General features: G+C 36.8%; 1 protein-coding gene across 1 annotated transcript in view; it reads left to right on the forward strand.

The window, feature by feature from the left end:
• The window catches only part of TACR3 (tachykinin receptor 3), a 30,553-nt gene extending 10,901 nt beyond the window's left edge, over nucleotides 1-19,652 (forward strand). The window contains exons 2-5 of the mRNA XM_042872108.1: nucleotides 4,047-4,235; nucleotides 5,582-5,732; nucleotides 16,310-16,506; nucleotides 19,337-19,652. Of these exons, the coding sequence (XP_042728042.1) occupies nucleotides 4,047-4,235; nucleotides 5,582-5,732; nucleotides 16,310-16,506; nucleotides 19,337-19,652 (853 nt within the window). The remainder of the gene's footprint in view (nucleotides 1-4,046; nucleotides 4,236-5,581; nucleotides 5,733-16,309; nucleotides 16,507-19,336) is intronic.
• The last annotated feature ends 888 nt before the right edge of the window (nucleotides 19,653-20,540 follow it).

The following is a 20,540-nucleotide window of genomic DNA, read 5'->3' on the forward strand; positions in this document are numbered from 1 at the left end:
CAGGAAATATGTCAGATATTTAATTGCAATTATTAGTGTACTGGCAAATTAGAATAAGATAGTTTTGTTGTCAAAGGCTCAGCAACAGAGAGAGGTGTCAACACTCTCTTGTCAGAGAAGTCCATCCTGCACAAAGGCAGTATTGAGAGAACATTCAAGGCTTCACTACCTCCTCCACACTTCATTTGATAGGATGATTGGCTGTTATGCTTCTGTAACCTGTTTTCTGCAAAAGCCAGTAGCTGGTTCATCACTAAAGTTACACTAACAAAGACAAGTACCTGCAGCTGGTTTTTGCTGTTGTTTTTTAAAGGAAAAGATCCTTGTTCTTTGCCTTACTTCATTCAGATAGACAACAGTTAATGTTTCCATTAGCACAGCTGTATGAGTCATTTCACACAAACAATCCACCACTTTAAAGGGCAGGCACCAGACAGGGAGATATAACAACAGAATTTTATCTTAGGCAATGAGAAATACTGTTGGTACCTACTGGGAATAAGAATAATGTAACAGGCAATGAGAATAATGTGAATGCAATAAAAATCTGACAGTAGCACATAAAATAATGTCAGTGTTACAATCTGAAGAAAACTAAAAATTGAAAGAAATTGTTCCAGCCTAAGAGGAGACACCTTAAGACTCCCACAAGCATATGAAAATGATGACTTGTTTGTGGGTTATCAAATACTATCAGTACATCCAGCACTTCGAACAGTATAGGGCAACCCATCCTCAAGGCAGATCAATGTAAAAGTCAGGACTCATGATTACAAAGTTAACTTCATTGTCCAAGTTGTACTTACTCCTTGGAGAACAGAACTTGGGGGTAGAGGGTAACAAGGGTAGCAATCCAGCTAAAGTATATTTTCATGTGATCTGCTATACCTAACACTAGAATAGAATTATTTCACAGACATGTAATGCCAAAAGCTCTGGCTTTAGGTGGAGGGAAAAAAACAAAACAAAACAAAACAAAAAACACCAACAAAAACTAACAAACCAATAGGTAAAAGAGAGGGAAATTAATTACCCTGTGGGCAAAATATCTGAACACAATAAAATCAACGTAAAAAGAATAGGCTTGATAATCTAGACATAGAAAATGATGACTCAGAACTGAAATTGGTTCAGATCAGTCTCTATTTCTGAGAGCATTTAGATGTTTTAAGGTATTAGCATTGCTAATGCTAAAAGGGACTGCCACAATGTGAGCAGATGTTGGACTTATGTGGTTTGTGATTGACCATCAAATACAAGGGGTATTTTTGCTAAAACAAATATCTATCCTATAATTATGCATCTTTGAAGTATAAAATTTTCACAAAGTAGAAATATCTTCATTTAAGTTTGTTTTCACATCAGGTAAATGTAAATGCAAGAGATTACTTGCATATTTTTTTTGTGAGGAACGTTTCTATTATAAATGTTATTATTGGCTTCTAGCTGATGTCTGTATCTAAACCTCGTGGGCAAGTTCCTCAGTGTTCGATGTAACAAATCATATACCTTTCTTTATTTTATATGAGTGCTACCCCTCTAACTGCACTACATCAGAGCTATCATCCAAAACAAGATTGATTCAAATCAATGTCAGCTTGTCTGATGGTTTGATAGACTTCAATTCAAACTCTGGTTAAAAATCTAGCAAACTGTATGGATTTGGAACTCGTGCAGTCAACTAACTCTGTAAGAAAGGTTTTCATGATCTAAAACCAAGATGAAACAGTACAAAAAGTAAACAACACAAATAGCTTTGAAAATTTTATGATCTATGAATGCCCGAAGGACTAACATAAACAAAAAACCCAACAATAATCACATATAAACATCACTTGGGAAGGGGATCTACTAATTCATCTTTACTTACCTACCCTTATTATCTGAAAGTGTAAATTGGTATTATAACTTCTAATTCCCACAGCAATACCTAAAGTCTCAACAATAGCATAAAGTCTACAAATGCTTAGACAGCAAACAGTTTTTATCCATACTACGATATCTTCAGGACAAAGTATTGCCATACAGTGCCTATTACTGCCTACATAATTTTCCATTCAGAAAAATAATCTATAGATCTGTCCCAATCCATCTTTGTATGAGATAGAAACGTAGAGAGAGAGCAGATGAAGAATCACAGTGTATCTTTTTACTTACTGCAATTTCTTTAGGAGGTGGAAGTGACTCAACAATACAAGTAGTACTGGAAAGTGATGAAAATTTTTTCTCACTGTTTGTAGGCAGGAACAGCTGTGGTTTGATTTTCAAACTGCATTTAAAACCTGAAACAGACAGGGACAGTAACATGGTCATGAGATTTGTAAATTGGAAACCTACAATGAAAACCTAGTCACAAACAAGGACGACCATTAGGAAATCACTGAGATACTCCAATAATCTCGTCAAAAATGATCAGATAATTAAACGTATTGTAAAAGACAGCAGAAACATATGGGCTGTGACTATGGCAATGAGTTTGTCTCTTCCAGAATCGGTATTAACCTCTGTAAGTGGTAATCAACTGTTGAGATGAATCCAGGTATACTCCAAGAAGTCTGTAAAACTGTCAGTAGTACAAAAATTCAAGCTGACTTTCATATTCATCACACTTTCCTGTCTGCTTCAGATGTTTTCATACAATATGAAAACAAAAAGCACAACAAAACCAGAAAAGAATAGTTCAAATTTGTCATTTATTTTTTCTTGCTCTAGTTACTCCTGAGAAGCTTCTTACAACATCCCTATTTTAACCCTAATTTCAGAAACACTGTGTAGAATGTGAGCACTACCAATGGCCAAAGACGAACAGATTTTTAGTCTCCTGAGTAAGCACAGATACACTGATTAATTCAATTTCTGATTTGCTGATTTAAATTGCTCATCTGACATCTCCTACACTCACTTGCAAATAGCACTGCATTTCAATCTTGAATCAAAGAATTTTCTAGCATGTTTTTGGTTGCATCTGGAACAAAACATTACTGTAAAAAACATTTCTTTCTGTATTGGAGAGCATTAGGATGTCATATCAAAGAGCATGTAGTTAGCTATCCAGTAAGCTTCATCAGCATATGTGTAAAAAGAAATACTATTTCAATGGATTTACAGGACAAAAATTCCTTTAAAAGTGATTCTGATTGATACTTAAGAGCATTCCAACTAATAGTGGAAGCAACTAGTAACAGTCTTCCTATTTACCAAAATTGTTAAGGATTTTGAAGGTCTTTACTTGGTCACTGATAAGTGAAACAAAATAGAGAGACGGGGAAATTGGTGGAAAAGACATTGATTTAGGAGTTAGTTTCAGAATCAAAGCAGTGGCATGATAAGAAAATGTAAAAAGTGTGAAGTTTGTGACATGGAATGAGTAAAATGAGATTTCTGGGTCTCCCTAGTTCCTTGCATGTGTTCGGATATCAAAAGGCAGAAAACAAGATGTGTTTTTCTCTTACTGTTTGTCTTGATGCTTTCCTGTTGCTCTCTTTTCTAAGCCTTTAAATTGTAATTACTTAGAGTAATCTTTTCAATTATTTTATGCAAATTGTTCTAAAATGATCAGTATACACGGATTGCCAATACAATTATAGGGCAATAAGAAGAATGCTACCCCTTCCCAAGAAACAGGAACTGAGAAAGCAAAAGAGATGTTTTCATGCTTTATGCACATATTTCTCCATTAACTGAGGCAAAGCCTGTACGATTCCTTCCTGAAATGGTTGCAGCTGCAGGATCTTTGACCAATGATCTGAAGTCAGTTAATGCCTATTGAACAAAATGCATGGTAATTTATCGGGTTCATGTAGCTATTGGACAGAATTCTAATAATCCTTAGAGCTTAACTGTTAATTAGAGATATATTCCGTATTATGTAGCAGAGTAATAAAGGTTCCAGATGCTTTGTTGCTCTTCAATCAGATTGTGCCATCAGAACTCCAGAAAGACAAATATTTCTTTTTTTATCCTCATAGACCCAACCTGTGGATAATTCTAGATGTGTGCAAATCTCTGAAGATTTCTTATGTACAGGTTTTTGCTTTCTTTTACAGATACATGGCCATTATTGATCCCTTGAAACCAAGGCTCTCTGCAACTGCTACCAAGGTGGTCATTGGGAGCATATGGATTTTGGCTTTCCTGTTGGCCTTTCCCCAGTGCCTCTACTCTATAACCAAGGTGATGCCTGGGAGAACTCTGTGCTATGTAGCATGGCCAGGCGGTCCAAAACAGCATTTTATGTAAGCATTTTTCTTTTAAACTTCTGCATGGCGATGCCTATACTTGAAATGGATACTACTAGTAGTTATTTTGTATAACAGCACTGAGAAAGTCAAAGCAGAATTGCTAAGCTTGGAAGATAGTTCATTTAAATGACAACTGGAAGAAAATATTCTCTTCCTCGAGTGTTTTTCATTCCATGCTGCAATGTTTACTATCACTGCTTCACTTAAGATGGCTACTTCTATATAACAAAGTTGGTCAGAAATGGGAACAGAATATACAATTCAAACTAAGCTTATCATTTATCTTAATGAGTAAAACGGTATTTCCAGCCTCTCCTTGTCACAATCAGATTTTTCTTCTCTGGTTCTATTCAGAAAGGATCAGGTTTCTGCACTTCATCCTGTTACGCTGTCACAAGTACGTATCTCAGGTCTGAGCTGGAATAAGAAAACTGTAAAATCTGTAATTCCTTCCACATTCTGAAAGTGTGAAGCAACAGCCAATTAAACTGGATGTATCTTGTTTGTCCCTCCGGCAGAATTAGGAATAAGTGGTTACCTAGCCATATAAACATTATGTCCCTGTTCAGATCCTCATTGGTATTTAAGATGAACTCTCTGTCCAAGGTTGAAAACCTGCATAGCCATACAGCATCAAATTTGACCTTTTGCCTTCCTTCAGGCAGGTGAAAACGGCTCTGATCATATATGATTTTGATCACTGTAGGAGCCACCCACAGGTATTTTATCTTCAGGGCAGTAAGTTCACTCTCAGTGACAGTTGGGAATTCTTTACTGATCATTCAGTGGGATTTTATGTGACAATGACATTTAACAAGGATCTAGCAGGAGGCAAAATAAGTTATCTTTTTTTTCCCCAGCGCTCACATTGTCAGAGATGACTATGTTTCTCATAGGCAACAGAGGAGCCATATGAAGTACAAATACAAAGGATGCCTTTGTATAAAGACAGTATTTAAATACTGCATTTCTACTTTCATTTCTGGTGCGGATTAGAATTCAAATACCTTCGCTTGCTCTTAGGACACTTGACCATGCAATAAATAAATCAATTCAGCTAGTTATGGACAAAGATACCTCATTCTGAAGTCATTAATCAGTATTACTGTAGAGTCATTCTTTATTTTACTAGAACAAGTTCAGAATCACAGCTAAAGATCCTAAAGGCACTTGCACTAGAATGGAAATAAATATGCAAGATACTTGAAAAAGACAGTGAATGCACCAAGGGCTGCCTCATCAATATAAAGCACGCTTCTCGTAACAATAGCACTCTCCTTCCAGCAGCCCATTCCATCACCTCTGAAAGCATTTACCAGCCTAATGATTTTTCATTGCAGGTATCATGTCATTGTGATTGTGCTGGTCTACTGTTTTCCACTGCTTGTCATGGGCATCACTTATTCTGTAGTGGGAATTACCCTCTGGGGAGGAGAAATACCAGGTGACACATCGGACAAATACCATGAGCAGCTCAAAGCTAAGAGAAAGGTACTGTTCCATTAAACCTCACTAAGTGACTCTTAATAACATCACCTGTAATTGTACTGTAAAGTATTGTGGTATTCTCTTTCACAAACACAAAGGCATTTGAAATCAGAGTAATGAGACTGACTTCAGTTTTTTAAAAAAGACAAGTTTTCTTTTAAGTTCACCAGTTGGTTTGTTGTTTTTTTTTTTTTTTTTTTTTTTTTCCTCTCTAACTTCACTGTTCTTCATTACATAAAGGCAACATTTGGATGTTAACTTCTTATTCCATATATAGTGCCTGGTAAGTGTGTCTGATATGAGGAAATTAAACCCAATTGTTTAGCCTTTATAGACCTAAAATACTGAGTTTTGAACAACTGGGCTGGCAAACCATTAACTCCCATGGGTCAGATTCTCACTCTACTGAAAAAATCAGTGAATCTTATTGCAATTTTCAGATCAGGAATGGCAGATAAGCCTAGAAATCTTCACAGTATGATATTCAGTGCTTCCCATGACACCAGAGGTAGGTGGGCTTTTGGGGGGGCTTTATGTACCTCTTGCAGGAGGGCAAAATGTTATCTTCTCTTAAGGAAGTGAGCATGTTTTGACTGCTATTGTACTGTGATAGTTCCAACATATTCTGGAATGTGAACTGAGAGGAAATAATGGAAAAATAATCAATATGCTTTGACTATCTGCCTCCAGATTAAATTATTGGATTTGTTTCCAGAAATGCTGAAAGCATTTCAAAACATCAGCATTTCAGTCTTTAACATTATCCATTCAGTGTCCCACTTTATTATTACAGTCTTTGCTGTGCATGTTGTTTCTTACCCACAGGTGCATGTTCAAAGTTACAAGATGTTCTTTCCTGCAGAATGGAAGCAGGAATTGGTTTTGCTGGTCACTTAACTGGGTTATTATCAATAAAGGCCTTCCAGCCTTAGAAAAAAGGAAGAAGTATTCCGGGAAGCATATGTGGGTGAAGATAAAGTGACATATGACCTTGTATAGCAGATATGGTTTACAAAAGCAAGTACCGAAAAAATTATTTAAAGCAGTAACTTGGAAAAACAGGAGATCTTATAATAATTGAGTAAATTAAACACCTCATTTCATACACACCAAAGGTTTCTATAGACAAAAGCTGGCTTCTACTGTATGCTAGGAAGAGTTCAATTAAATCACTCAAATAGTTTAAAAACAGCACTCTAGTTATATGCAAGAAAAGGAATCCTTGATTAAAGCATTTTAAATGTGAGAGCACTTCACGTCTTCAACACATGCAAAAATGGGCACCCACTTTGTGCAGACACATTTGTAACTTCATCAGTGCCTTAACCGACAGAGCTCCATGACATCCTCAGTTCTACTGCTGCGCTCTCCAACAGGATTTATGAAATGATTTATGTTTGGAAAAATGAATCATAATCAGTCAGTCACAGTGATAAACTAATAGACTAGAATCCAGATAAAACTATCCCTCAGCCAGCTTCTGGTAACAAAGCTATTGCTTTCTCTTTATTCAAACAACGAAACCATCTGTTTTTCCTGCTATTTAGTATGCAGCTATCTCACTACAAGGGAAGACTGTATTGGTTGTGTTTACTATGAAGGAGAACAATAACAGTAGGCAGAATGTTTCATGTCATGCAAAGCATGTTGGATTAGGGCTCTTTGAAATGCTATTTAGTGTTAAGAAACTAGTGAACAGTTGATGTGAGACCTTTTAAAGAAACAATACTTGGCAAGAAAAGATTTGAAGCTTGAGAAATTTGATAGTAGATATTCTCATCAGTTGGTATATCCAACAACATGATGAACCCTGAATTCTGCTGAAAACAACCTCCAAGAATAAGGAATTCTAAGAATTTCATTATACACACTATAGGTTGGACAACATAAAGTCATGCTTAGTATACTTAAAGGTCAAAGACTTGACAGTTTTAGAAATTTGGGAGTGGCTGAGAATACTGGTGTGAGGAAATATTTTGAGAGAAGGTATTTCATGACAGAAACAGATTATCTGCTTTTCGTATCATCTATCAGTTCAGATATAAGCATTAGACCAGAGGCTTCAGATCTCAACCTGCTTTCACGAACTTCCTGTACTACTTCACGCTCCAGCATTTGAACCGCATTCTTCTTCCTCTTCATTTTCTTTACCCTTTTCTTTTACAGAACATGTGTGTCAGGGACCTACCCAGTTAATAATACGTAGTCTTACTCTCAGATGTTGTCTCCCCAGTCTGTTTTCTCTATCTAACCTTACATTCCAATCCCTCATCCAAATTTAACTAATGTATAAGAAGAAATAATCACATACTGTAAATCAAACTAATCCATTATTTTCTTTGATGCAGTTCTGATAAGAGACTAAAATGGCTCAGACTTCTCACTTTAGAGAGAAGGAAACCAAAGGGTGAAATGATTTAGGCTTACAGATTCACAGTGGTGGATAAAATGACTGAAGAACTGTTGAAGAACAACATAGCCTGAAATGCAAGAGCTAAGAAGTGCTCAACAAAACTAGTCAGAGAGCAGCTTAAAGCATGTAAAAAGAAAGAGTGTAAGAAGAAAGAGTACCTAAGAAATTATGAGCACCTACTAAGGTTTATACAGAGCATAAAACAAGGCCATACCCATAGCCTAAAATTTATTAGCTAAAAACAGGTGATGAAAATATCACACTATGAACTCATACCTCTTGGTAAGTAATTCTGAAATCAAAGACCCTGTTAGCAAGCAGTCACTATGACTAGACAGACAGACTAGTTAGTTATTGACCTATTCACAAAAAATGCACATGAAAGTTTGGATTCTAACATTTAAAAAAATATATCGTTTTGATACTGTGGGTCGAAGGCATTGTCTTTCACATGACTCCCTATTTCCAACACCACCTTGAAAACCCATTTTTTTCCTAGACATTTGTTCAGACCTAAGACATGAGGATCAGCACTGTAGTCTCCAAGAACTCATATATATATAAATGATACATTCCATTTTCAAAATGACATAAGGCATTTAAATTGTTCAACATAACAGAAGGTCGCTACAATGTGATTATCCTAAAGAGTAGCTGCAATCAACTGCTCTACACACTTTTTTGCTGTCTGTTTGAAAGGACAGCCCTCATGTTCACTGCTGATGTCTTAATTTGCACTGAATCATCACCTACATTTTTTAAAAGTTAAACACTAACAGAATTTTTTGAGATAATAGCCTGCCAAGGTTGCACACTTGTCTAAATATTCACTCATGTACATTAAACACACACAGAATCAAGTCCTACAGTGCACAGGTACAGGAGGATGGCACCGGCACCTAGGTTACAGCTCATGCAAGCTGGCTGTTTAACAGCAGATTGTGGAAAAGACACATTGACTTCTTGCCTTTCCCACTACTTATTATTTCATGTGGAATAAATACTTCCACCTCACAAGTTTGTGCTTGCACTTCATGGACAGAACTGACTGGGAAGGTGATGCAGTAGCATGTTGCTTATATACTTACAAAATGCCAGTTCCAGAACTGTGCAAACAGCGCACATGCACAAAAGGGACACAAGTGATTCTCCAAGGGAAGGACTACTTCATTCTGGTTGATTTTACATTTCTCTGAGTGGTGAGTGAAACAACCTACCCATTCTATCACAAAGTAATGAGGTGCAGAAACCCAGTATACTATACTATGTGCCTCATGCCAAAAATAAATGCATCTGTACATTTCTGATCCATCAGTAATCCTCTCCTATAAGTGGGTTTACTCTTTGACCTTACAGAAATTGGCAATGAAAACAAAATGTAGCAAAACAAAGAAGAATACATTAGAACAGAAAAAGAGAGAAGAGGAAGGTAAAGAGTTAAATTCCATTTTATCAGCATGTAGTCTTACTGATAGTGTATGGATGACTTATTGCTTGAGTTTCTGAAATTTCTTCTAAGCAGGTGACTGCCACATGCATTACTTACTGGTTATTCTTCATACTGACTCTGATGTTATTTTGAGGATCAGCATCTCCTACAGAAGTATTTCCAAAATAGTCAGCTTCTTAGTCAAAAATGGAAGCAAAAATGTTGCACTGTAAATAAATACTGTTTTGGAAAGCCATTGTAAGTGACTATATGAAAGCATGCTGAGGAGTAGGGAGGGGAAGAACAGGAAGTATTTGGAGCAAGATTAGAAATTAGAGGTAGGCCAGTTTCACTAGTGATATGACCCAAGCAAGACTGTTTGCTCAGATGTGCTATTACAGACCATATCTCAACACATGAAGCCTTTATGACAAGTCATGCAAGCATATGTTGCTACAATCAAAAATAACTCCGAAATTCCTAGGTCTGTTCAGGCTCAACAGCCTGTATTTTCTGTATGGGATAAAAAGGACAGATGTACTACACTAGATTGGTTTGTATTCAATGGAAATTATTCTTTGTTTTATGAGATGTGAAATTGGAAGTACAAAGCTGTTCCTCTCAAAAGGTCTTTTCAAAGCTTCATTTGTACTTCAGCTGTCATAAAACAGTCATAGAGCAGGTGAGGTAGCACCAGTGACAACAGAAGACAGCCTTTGCAATTCCTGCAGTATTGGTAAACAGCGTGAAGTAAATAGATGCATAGGTATTTATAGTGGCAGACTTTTTTGAGATTGAACAGCTTTTTTATTTTTATTTACTTTATGAAAAGAAAATGAATGGGACTAAACAGACATCAGCTTCTGAGGCTCCTACAAAGCAAACTCATTCCTACTTTGCAAGACTGGATGACAATGAACAGCTTCCAGGGTTCCTTCCACTTACTCACTGGATGTCAGTTCATCTCTGTCAATATCAAAAAGTTCAATGAAAGTAGAACGGGAACAAGCCTCGAGGCCCCAGATCTGTCATAACAGGTGACCCTAACAAAATTCTGATATCATCTTCAGTCTGTGTCTTAAAGTCACTTTGCCTTCTGGACTGCTACATCTCATTGAGAGTGTTCTAAATTTCTCTGCACCCAGCGTCCCGGTTTCCAGGCTAAATCTCTTTATGGGCAGCTCTGTTTATGCCAGCACTTTTTGTTAGCTTAATTAATTGGTTATTACCTCTCACTGGTGTCACCTCAACAGATGTTTCCAGCCAAATCCCTCTCTCAGTCTAAATGAATGAAATGAGCACTTCTGGTCTTTTATATTCTAACATCTACAAGCAAATAAACTAAAAATAAAACAATCCAAAAGGCTTTCCATAGAAAATAATAGCCTACGTTTCTATTTTAAAGATAGCCAGGGAGACCTATCTCACTTTAGGTTCAAAAGGGCGGTTTCTATTGAGAGGAAACCACAAACAGGAGACAAAGTATAGGGACACGTGCATAATTCATTAGCATTATTCAGCACAGCTTAATTATTATTGCACTGTTCAATATGAGGTCGTATTCCAAAGAAAGTTTGTACGTACTGACCTTTTTGAAGACTAATATGGAAAATTCAGATGAGTTCTGTAACACTGGCGAGGATGCCTGAATGTCATCCTTCCTCAAGGGGAAAACAAACAATAAAAAAATAAGGAACAGAAACCAAAAAGATTTAGCAGCCTTCTCAGTCACTTAACAAAGCTGTGGTCCATGAGGGAACTGGGCTTGTTTTGCTTGGAGAAGAGAAGGCTCCGGGGAGACCTCACTGTGGCCTTCCATTACTTGAAGGGAACATATAAACAGGAGAGGGAACGACAGTTTACATGGGTTAACAGGACAAGGGGAAATGGTTTTAAACTAAGACGGGAGGTTTAGGTTAGATATGAGGAGGAAGTTTTTCACACAGAAGGTGGTGATGCACTGGAACAGGTTGCCCAAGGAGCTTGTAGATGCCCCATCCCTGCAGGCATTCAAGGCCAGGCTGGATGTGGCTCTGGGCAGCCTGGTCTGGTGGTTGGCGACCCTGCACAAAGCAGGGGGTTGAAACTACATGATCACTGCGGTTCTTTTCAACTCAGGCCATTCTGTGATTCCATGATCTGTAAGACTGCAATGGGAGTCAGAGCTACTTTGTACAACGACAAACTTCTTCATCTTTACACCTTAAATCACACAGCAAGTGACGGAGTTCTCTCTGAAGCTAGGGATTCTGCAAACTGAAATGAAAAGTAGTTTCTTTATTTCAAGAAACTGAGAAAAAAATTGATGGACAGTACAAGCCAGAAGAATTAAGTGATTTATGGAGCAGTTGGAGCAGTGGAACTGACATGGTTACTACCTGATTGAAAGGCTTCCTACATTTTCAAGTTCTGTTATTCTTTCTGAATTTGCATCTACTTCAGATATTAAGAATCTCTCCTTTCTAAAACAGCAGAGGAAATATCTAAGCTTGTAAAGCTTATCTGAGAATTCACAGCACTTATATCTCAGAAAACAGTCCAATCTCCATCCTAAAGCCAGTAGTTACCTTTAAATCCTAATTGTCTTTCCAAACATTAGTATCATACTCCAAATAAGTGTTGCAGAAAAGCAAAAAACATAACAGTGTTCCCTTCTCTTTGATGCTTAATGTACAAATGCTATGTACGCCCCCGAGGCTGGGATGAGGATTTACTGTTTGCACACTAATATGTTGAGGAAATCATTTGTGCAGTGTCAATTTGGAATTTTACATCTTTCAGAAGAGCACAGAGCAGGAAAAAAAAACAAAAAACCATACATTAAGACTCCCAGAGATTATCTCTGAATAAGGTTTAAGCTGTATTTGTGAATAAATAATATCAGTGAGTGGATAAACGAAGATTCTTGCATGGTATGGGTTGTTGAATTATTTGCTGTGCTTCTCATTTACATCTATGTAACCCAGGAATAAGTAAAAGTTCAGAAATCAATGACGTTATAGAATCTAAAACTGCAAAAGAAATCAGAAGCCAAGCCACTGACCTTGAAGAAGCAGCAGTATCAAAGATGACTTAGGCAACGAAGAGTTGCAAAGGAAATTGAAAGGGAAATGCTTCCCTGGCTTAAGTCTTAGGTACTACTGGCAAATCAATGTGTTGTAAAGTGAATTGTTCTTGCTCACCTCCCTCTACAGCATCTGAACCTTCTTAATCTTGCAAGAGCTATTTTCAGTGCTGCATCTCAGACTCATTTTTACTAGCTACTTTTCATGCAAAGTAAAAATAGGAGAAAAGAACATTTTTTGCTGGTGTTTCTGAGTGTAATAGGATCAGTTAGCTCTATTTTTCCCCACTTGTACCATTTCAGATGTCTCACAATACAAACATACAAATTCCAGCTCCAATAAACTTCTGGGTTTTCTGCTCTTTTAAATATAGTTTGTTCTCATTACATAACATTTATTAATGAAAGAATGCTTCTTACACAGAATGGAAGAATTCAAAGGAACAGGCAACACTAAAAGACAGGGTTTTTTTTTTTGTTTTTACAGAAAGGGCTTTTCTTACACATAGGCAGAAGTATGCCACCATTGGAAGAACATGTTGATGAAAATAAAAACAGAGAACACTTTGATTTTCTGTTACATTCCAAATCTAGACTCAACACTTCCACAGAGGTTGCACAATGGCTGAAAGACTGAGTGCAACTAAAATTAACAGAAAATAGAAGTCCTGGAACAGAAAGACATCCCTTTCCTCCAGCCAGACTGCCTACAGTACACAAGGAGTGGTTGAACAGCACCAGGGGGACTCAGTACTACCAGAACTCTGTTTGGTGGCACCCACTGCCATCACATGTTTTGGAAAGCTCTGTTGTGCAACACTGGCAGGAGAGAGAGAGCAGAAGAACAACTGAATTCAGGTATTTTCTGGTTTGCTTACTTTAGTGATGTTTCCTGCTTCATGTTGTCAGAAGCACAGGTCTAAATACTCCTCACAAACAAAAAGTTAAGGTTCACTTTGAAAGTTCATCTGAAGAATATGAAAGAAGCTTCTGAGATATAAAAGAACAAAGACAATTGCATTGTTGCAGGTAATTCACACTCACCCATTTCATTTCTTTTCCCTTTGCCCTAACTGAGCCTGTTTACTGACATTCATTCATCAGGACATACTAAGTGAAATCAGGGTGCCCTGAGTTTACAGACCTGGAAGACTGTTCCTGCTCGTAGTATTGATATCATCAGGAACTGGAACATAATACTGTTTGGAAAGACCAAAGGGTTGGACAAGAACTACAGCTATCAACTGTGAAGCGCTGTCCTGCACAGCGGGCATGCCTGTCTCTGAAAGAAGAATCTGTGAATCATTTTCCTCTTTCATGTTCCTCTTGTTCTTCTTTTCCAACGTTTCTGCAAACACACACACATTCTTAGACCCTGAATGAGGACAGAGAAGGGCTTTTCAATTTCTCTTATAGCTTTTGTGGTTTACTTCAAATTCAAGTGTCACTTCCCTGTGTTTCAAACAATTTTATGCCACACAGACTTGTAACATCTCACTTATATTCTCCTTAGGCAGTATGTCAATAAGTGCATCGTACTATAAATACTCAAAATAACAGCAACTTATCATTGACTTTAACAAAAAGAACTTTGTAAAATGCCCTTTCTTGCTTGAAAAAAGGGCATTTCTTTCTTCTAGGAAAGAAAACTGTACAGAATAAGGTAATCCCAATACATGTCTTCTCCTAAACAAGCATATATCAGTGTATTATCATTCACTTCAGTGAAGCTCAGATTGATACAGACTGATCTGAAAGGAGAATTTTTTTTTTTTTTTATTTTTGCTGATTTTACTGCTAGTAAAAATGAGTGTGGTGTGCAGTGGTTATTTTTTGTTATTTTTTAAGAAAAAAAATTGAGGCAAAAATGATGCCTCAATAACTTTTCTTTTGTACCTAAGGTTTTCCTGTGTTAAATAATTCTTAGAATAATTTCACGTGCACAAAAGATACTGCAAGATTGTTGATTAAATGTCATGGCAAGTAATTAAATTTTCAGCTGTTCTGAAATTAAAGAATCCCTGGACAGTATTGAAGTAATACAAATGATTCTCATCAGATACAAAATTGCAGAAGCAAATGAAGTGCACCTATAAATCAGTGCACTGATTTACAGTGATCAAGGATTGTGATGAAACAATGGAATTAGGTCTTCTATCTAACATGTGCAACAGGTACAAGGCACAGGAATTCCACAAGAATACTGGAATTATATTTAAGGGACAGAAGAGACATCCCATTTAATGCATTACGACTGAGACCTGACAGCATATTTTCATGACCATTTCAGATGCATAATTTAGTCCAGAAATGTCACTCATGCACAGTCGTATCCTCTTCCCTTCTCACAATAATAATAATAATAATCCTGGCATCTTTACCTCACAGGTAGTCCCATATACATCTATACATGCCTAGATAAAGACATACAGATGCATGCTCAAAGAGGAAAGTGATACATTGCATTGCCTTCCTTTATAAAAATACTCATCTCCCTTCTGTAATGACTTACAACTACCTGATAAAAAGTAGTTTGGGAAAAACAACCAGAAATGTCATTTTATGTGTGCACAAAGGTAAATATGTATCAATCATCACCTAAAAATGCAAAAGTTGTCAATATTCAATAACATTCTTATCTTGCACAATACAGACTCAGCCTGCAAAGAAGCTTATAAATTGGTGCCAGACATTAAATTGCTTTATGTTTTCAACAAGATTATAAGAAATCATCAATTATCATGTATCATGATAATTGTGTAAACTGATTTAACCATGATAGCTGATATTTTCTAAGTATATCAGCTGAGGACATGTAGGCACAGGAAATTTCAGGTCTCCATTTATTTGGGTGGTTGTTTTCTTCTGACAAACCTGTTAACAGCAGAAAACAGTGCCTTGTACAGAGAAATGATAGCAACTGTTGAGAGCAATCTCTGGTATTCCACAGTATTCACAGTATAAATGAACAAGAGGATGCTCAGCACAACCCTCTCATGACTGGTTTTATTGTATTTATAGAAAGATAATCTGCTGTGTGACTGTGACACATCACACCAGAAATAGCAGCTGCGCTAGCAGTTGGCAAAGCTGAAAAGAGGAAGAAATAGTGAAATTTATAATGATGACTTTTCCTCACGTGTGCCATGCACAAAATGGGGCTATTCTTCATTGCTATTTAACAGGAACTGCGGAAGCTGATAGATTGTTACAATGCAACAAGCAGTAAGCACCAGCCAAGGAAACTGTTATCTTCCAAAATTAAAGAGGATGCTGCAGTTGTTCATTTCCTACAATCAAGTGTTTACATAAATCACATCTACTAATTGGGAGCAAGGAATATACTTGTGGACCACAATAGAAAATGACACCAAGGTCAATAAAAGCCAGAGTATGGTGTTTAAATGAAACAACCTGTGACCTTTTCCAAGATCTTAACAAGGAATCAAGTAATATTTTAGATAGCCAAATATAAGCAAGCAAATGTATTTATTGTAAGAATTAATAGAGATAATGCTGGAGAAACTTTTCCTATTATTTTGTCTAAGAAAAGGAAGATATAAGAAATATAAGAATATGAGAGTTAACTAAAGATAAATTCCAGTCAGATGTTTGGTTTTTTTTTAATAGAGTGAAACATATTATGAAACAGAATTCTTATTTCTTTCTGTCAGGTGGTAAAAATGATGATTGTGGTTGTGATGACATTTGCCATCTGTTGGCTGCCCTACCACACTTACTTCATAGTTACTGGGATCTATCAACAATTGAATCGGTGGAAATACATTCAGCAAATCTATTTGGCCAGTTTTTGGCTTGCCATGAGTTCTACCATGTACAACCCCATTATTTACTGCTGCCTTAATAAGAGGTAAGAACCAGTTACAAAAGAGTTGGTATGTATGCATTTTATGAGAAAATAAATGGCTTAAATGTGGTAAAAGAAATAATTTTCACTTCAACAGTTTTCAGTTCCTGGGGGGGAAAAAAAATCTTCCTTTGGATTCCTATCAGATACAAACCTAAAGAACCAAGTGCACATTTCCAGTAAACAGGTTGCTCTAAATGAAGTTTTAGAGCAATCTTCAGTATTTAGAGACGAATGTTTTCTGTTTTCAACTGCTATATTTGACATCTGTAGCAGTGTTCTATTTTTTGGCTTGCAAATACATTGCAATGTAAAGAAATAATGCAAGCTACTTGTGAAGTACAGTACAATCTGTTTACTTCCACACTGTAAACAAATTTATTTGCAATGACGGAAGGATATAACAAAATGCTACTTACTACATATTTTATACCTAAACATTTGATTTCTACTGAACTCCGAGGTCTGTAGCAGGCTAACAAAACAGATATTTATATTTTTGTTACTCTGTACTATATTACAGTACTGCTTGATGACGATGCAAGAAATGCCAGGTACCATTATGTTTTCAATTTCAAAAGGCACAGACCTTGTTGAATGTTATGGGTATTTGGCAATTCAAGACTACTGGTCTGCAGAACCAGTTCCTGTTCTTCATTTCATCCTGAAGGACCAGGATCCAACCAAGCAACATCCTAGCTGTCCTACTGTTCATTGTTTCTTCTAGTGTTACTGAATAGAGACCATTAAGAACAATCAAATAGTCAACAAAGTCAGCATGAATCAGTATTAAATAAGTAATCTTAAAGATTATTTCAAATTTCCTTTGAATAAGTAACCATTTTTCATAATCAGGAGTAGCCTACAATGCTTAAGATTCCGTCCTTTGAAATATCAATGCCTGATTTCTTAAAGCTTTCTGATCCTTTTTAATCACGTATGCTTACAATTGTTCAAACAAGAACTAACGATTTAGCATCCCAGACCAAAATTCTAATTCAAATAGAAAATTTCCCATTTCTTTAAGTGGAGACCAGACATCACAAGACATCTAGTGTCCATAAAAACAAAGCCAAAGAACCAGGTCTCAAATTTTCTTATTTACTACCACATCATCTCTAAAACACTACCGTTTACTTCAAAAACACTGGTGGCAGCTACAGAAGACATTATTAATAAAAAATAATATTGATTATGTGGTTTAAGTATATGTTGACACTTGTACACTGCAAAATTGCTCACCTAGACTAAAGAATGCAAACCCACCAAAATTCTTTGCAATTCTGAGACACAATAAAGATCTCCTGGTTCAATATTCAATGCAAGAATGCCATATTGGTGACAGTTTAATTACGACTAAATTTTGTATTGAAATTAAGAAGTCTGAATGTTCGCTGCTTTTCATACAGTAGGAAAAGGAAAGCCTGTTGCTGGGAGTCAGGTCTATTCACACAGCAGTGTTTGTTACCTCTGCTGGATCTGGTATCAGACATGGTTATAATAGCTATCCCCAGCCTCATCTTCCAGGCTAGGACATTACTAATGTACCTAAAGATAGCAGTATTTCAAGAGGGAGAAAACCAAACCCTGAATATGAAAGAGGATAGAAAGTGCAATGAAAAAATACAATCTAAAGATATTTGGGTTTTACAGCTTACTACACTAAACCTATTTCCATTAGGGGTTCATTCTTTACTTTGCTACTACTTCTACATTTGGACTGCATATAATCAGTGGAATGATGAATAGCGTGCTACATGGTCATTTGTAATCATGTGACAACTCCATACCAAAGTATGGAAAAACAATTTTTGATTTATATATTTATCTGCATCTGAAAAACTGAGGAGGAAGGGTAATTAGTTCTGGGAGATCAGTTTTCACTGAAAAATTCCTAGATGTTTTTATCTGTAGTTATCACTGTGGTAGCAGAACCATTGCTACAAAAAGCTTACAGACAATAAGCAGCACAGAAACATTGTTGAAATAAAACCAGCAGAAGTGAAAGAAGTCCATTATGTTTTAGGTCTAGGTGAAAAGATGCTCTTTTTCAGGTTACACAAATACACTGTGAATTGGTTTTGTTTTGTTTTCTGGTATTTCATTTATATGATGCAAGGGCTTACACACAAAAAAATTATAATGGTCCTGCTATTTAATCTCTATGATTTGAACTGATAAAAAGCGCTCACATATGAATGTTGCAAGAACCAATGTGCTAAAGCCTTAACATTCTTTCCTGCTTGTACATCATTCACATTCAGTTTTCAGGCTTTCTCAGATCTTGACTTTGCAAATGACTTTCCAAATATTTTATGTGAATCATTATCAGTCATTACATAAATCCCATTCAAGCCTCTCTAAGATAGAAGGAAACAACAGAAATAGTGGAATCTTGAAGCTGAATTGTTGTTTTAGAGCAAGGGATAGGATGCTGCAAAGTTTCTGCTGAGGAAAGACAAAATACAGGCGTGGGTTTCATTACAAGTCAATCAGATAAATTTCTATGAAGACAGCTTTAAGAAAGCTGACATTTAACTGTTTACATCCTTATTTTTATGTATGGCAAAGGAAGAGAAATTGATTATCAGGAAAATGTCACAAAGCAGGGAAAATAAATAATATCAGAAACAAAAAACAGCTGTTATCACTTTCATTTTTTCCTACCTTGATCTTAGCCAAGGGAACTTCCAGTGACCTCCCCACAGACATTGCTAGGAGCAAAGAAATCAGCAGAGTCCCTATGTTAAGGCAGTGCCGTACATGTTTTCAGACGAAGGCTCGTGGCTGGCTCTCACATGCACACTCTCTCACCAAGTACCTTTTTTCGCAGGTTCAGAGCTGGCTTCAAGAGAGCTTTCCGCTGGTGCCCCTTCATTGAGTTGTCCAGTCATGATGAACTAGAGCTCAAGGCTGCCAGGTTTCATCCCACCCGGCAAAGCAGTCTATATGCTGTGTCCAGAATGGAGTCCAGCACAACAGTAGTGCTCGACACCAACGACGGAGACAACTCCCATCCCAGTCGCAAGAAAAAAGCAGCTCCAAGGAACCCAAGTTTCAATGGCTGTTCACGGAGGAATTCCAAGGCTGTCTCCACAGCCTCAAGTTTCGTCAGTTCACTGTACACAGCAGGAGATGATTATTCCTAAGCATTTCTTGGTGACACTTGTGTGACACTGGACATGCAAGACTCAACGCTCACTTACTATGGAACTACATGTTAATTCCACAGGAGAACAAAAATATTTTCAACTGTCAAACCTCAGCTATAGATATCATGAAACTGTTAATACCACCTTATTTTGTGCTTTGGAGAGAAAGAGGAATTTGCAGACATACTTATTCGTTAGTCCAAAAGCATGGTTACACCTCATATACAGCACTGTTTGTAAGGATTGCCTAAAACAACTTAAAGGCACAAAACCCATTGTTTCGGCTTCTGACCTGTGACATTTACTGAAGTGTAACAAGTTCCTTCATTCAATGAACTTCAGGTGGTCTTCTGTCTTGAGTGCATTAATTTGACAATAACAAAGCTATCTAAGATCTGAAATATTTCTTTACAATAAAGATGTAATGAGACACAAATCTACTCAGTTGTTTTATTTTTTAATTTTATCCCCATGCAAGTAGACAAGATGAAGTTCATCTCTATCTGTAACAAGAAATTTAGGAATTTAGGGAATGACTGACAACAACTGTTGCAAAGAAAGCTGATCCTAACTCAAAGATGACCAGAGTGCAGTCTCAGTTTTACCTAAATGGCAGTGGGTTTGGTTGCATTAATGGCTGAATCAGTTGCATAGATCAACTGGTTGTGCAAACACTGGCCCCCAAGTAGTTAATCAAAACTTAATGAAAACACTGTGAATGTCTTCCTGAGTCACAGGCAGCATGGTGGGAGTTTACACGTGGCTGAGACCAACACAGTATAAATGCTGAGCAAATACAAAGAACTTTTAAGAATGCAAGGCTTGAGCTTCAACCCACATATATATGCTTTTCCAGCAATTGGAGATGCCCACCATCACTGTGGT

Source organism: Lagopus leucura, unplaced genomic scaffold, assembly GCF_019238085.1.
Source record: "Lagopus leucura isolate 7727_CA_CO unplaced genomic scaffold, USGS_WTPT01 Super-Scaffold_100004, whole genome shotgun sequence".
In the NCBI taxonomy this organism is placed as follows: domain Eukaryota; kingdom Metazoa; phylum Chordata; class Aves; order Galliformes; family Phasianidae; genus Lagopus; species Lagopus leucura.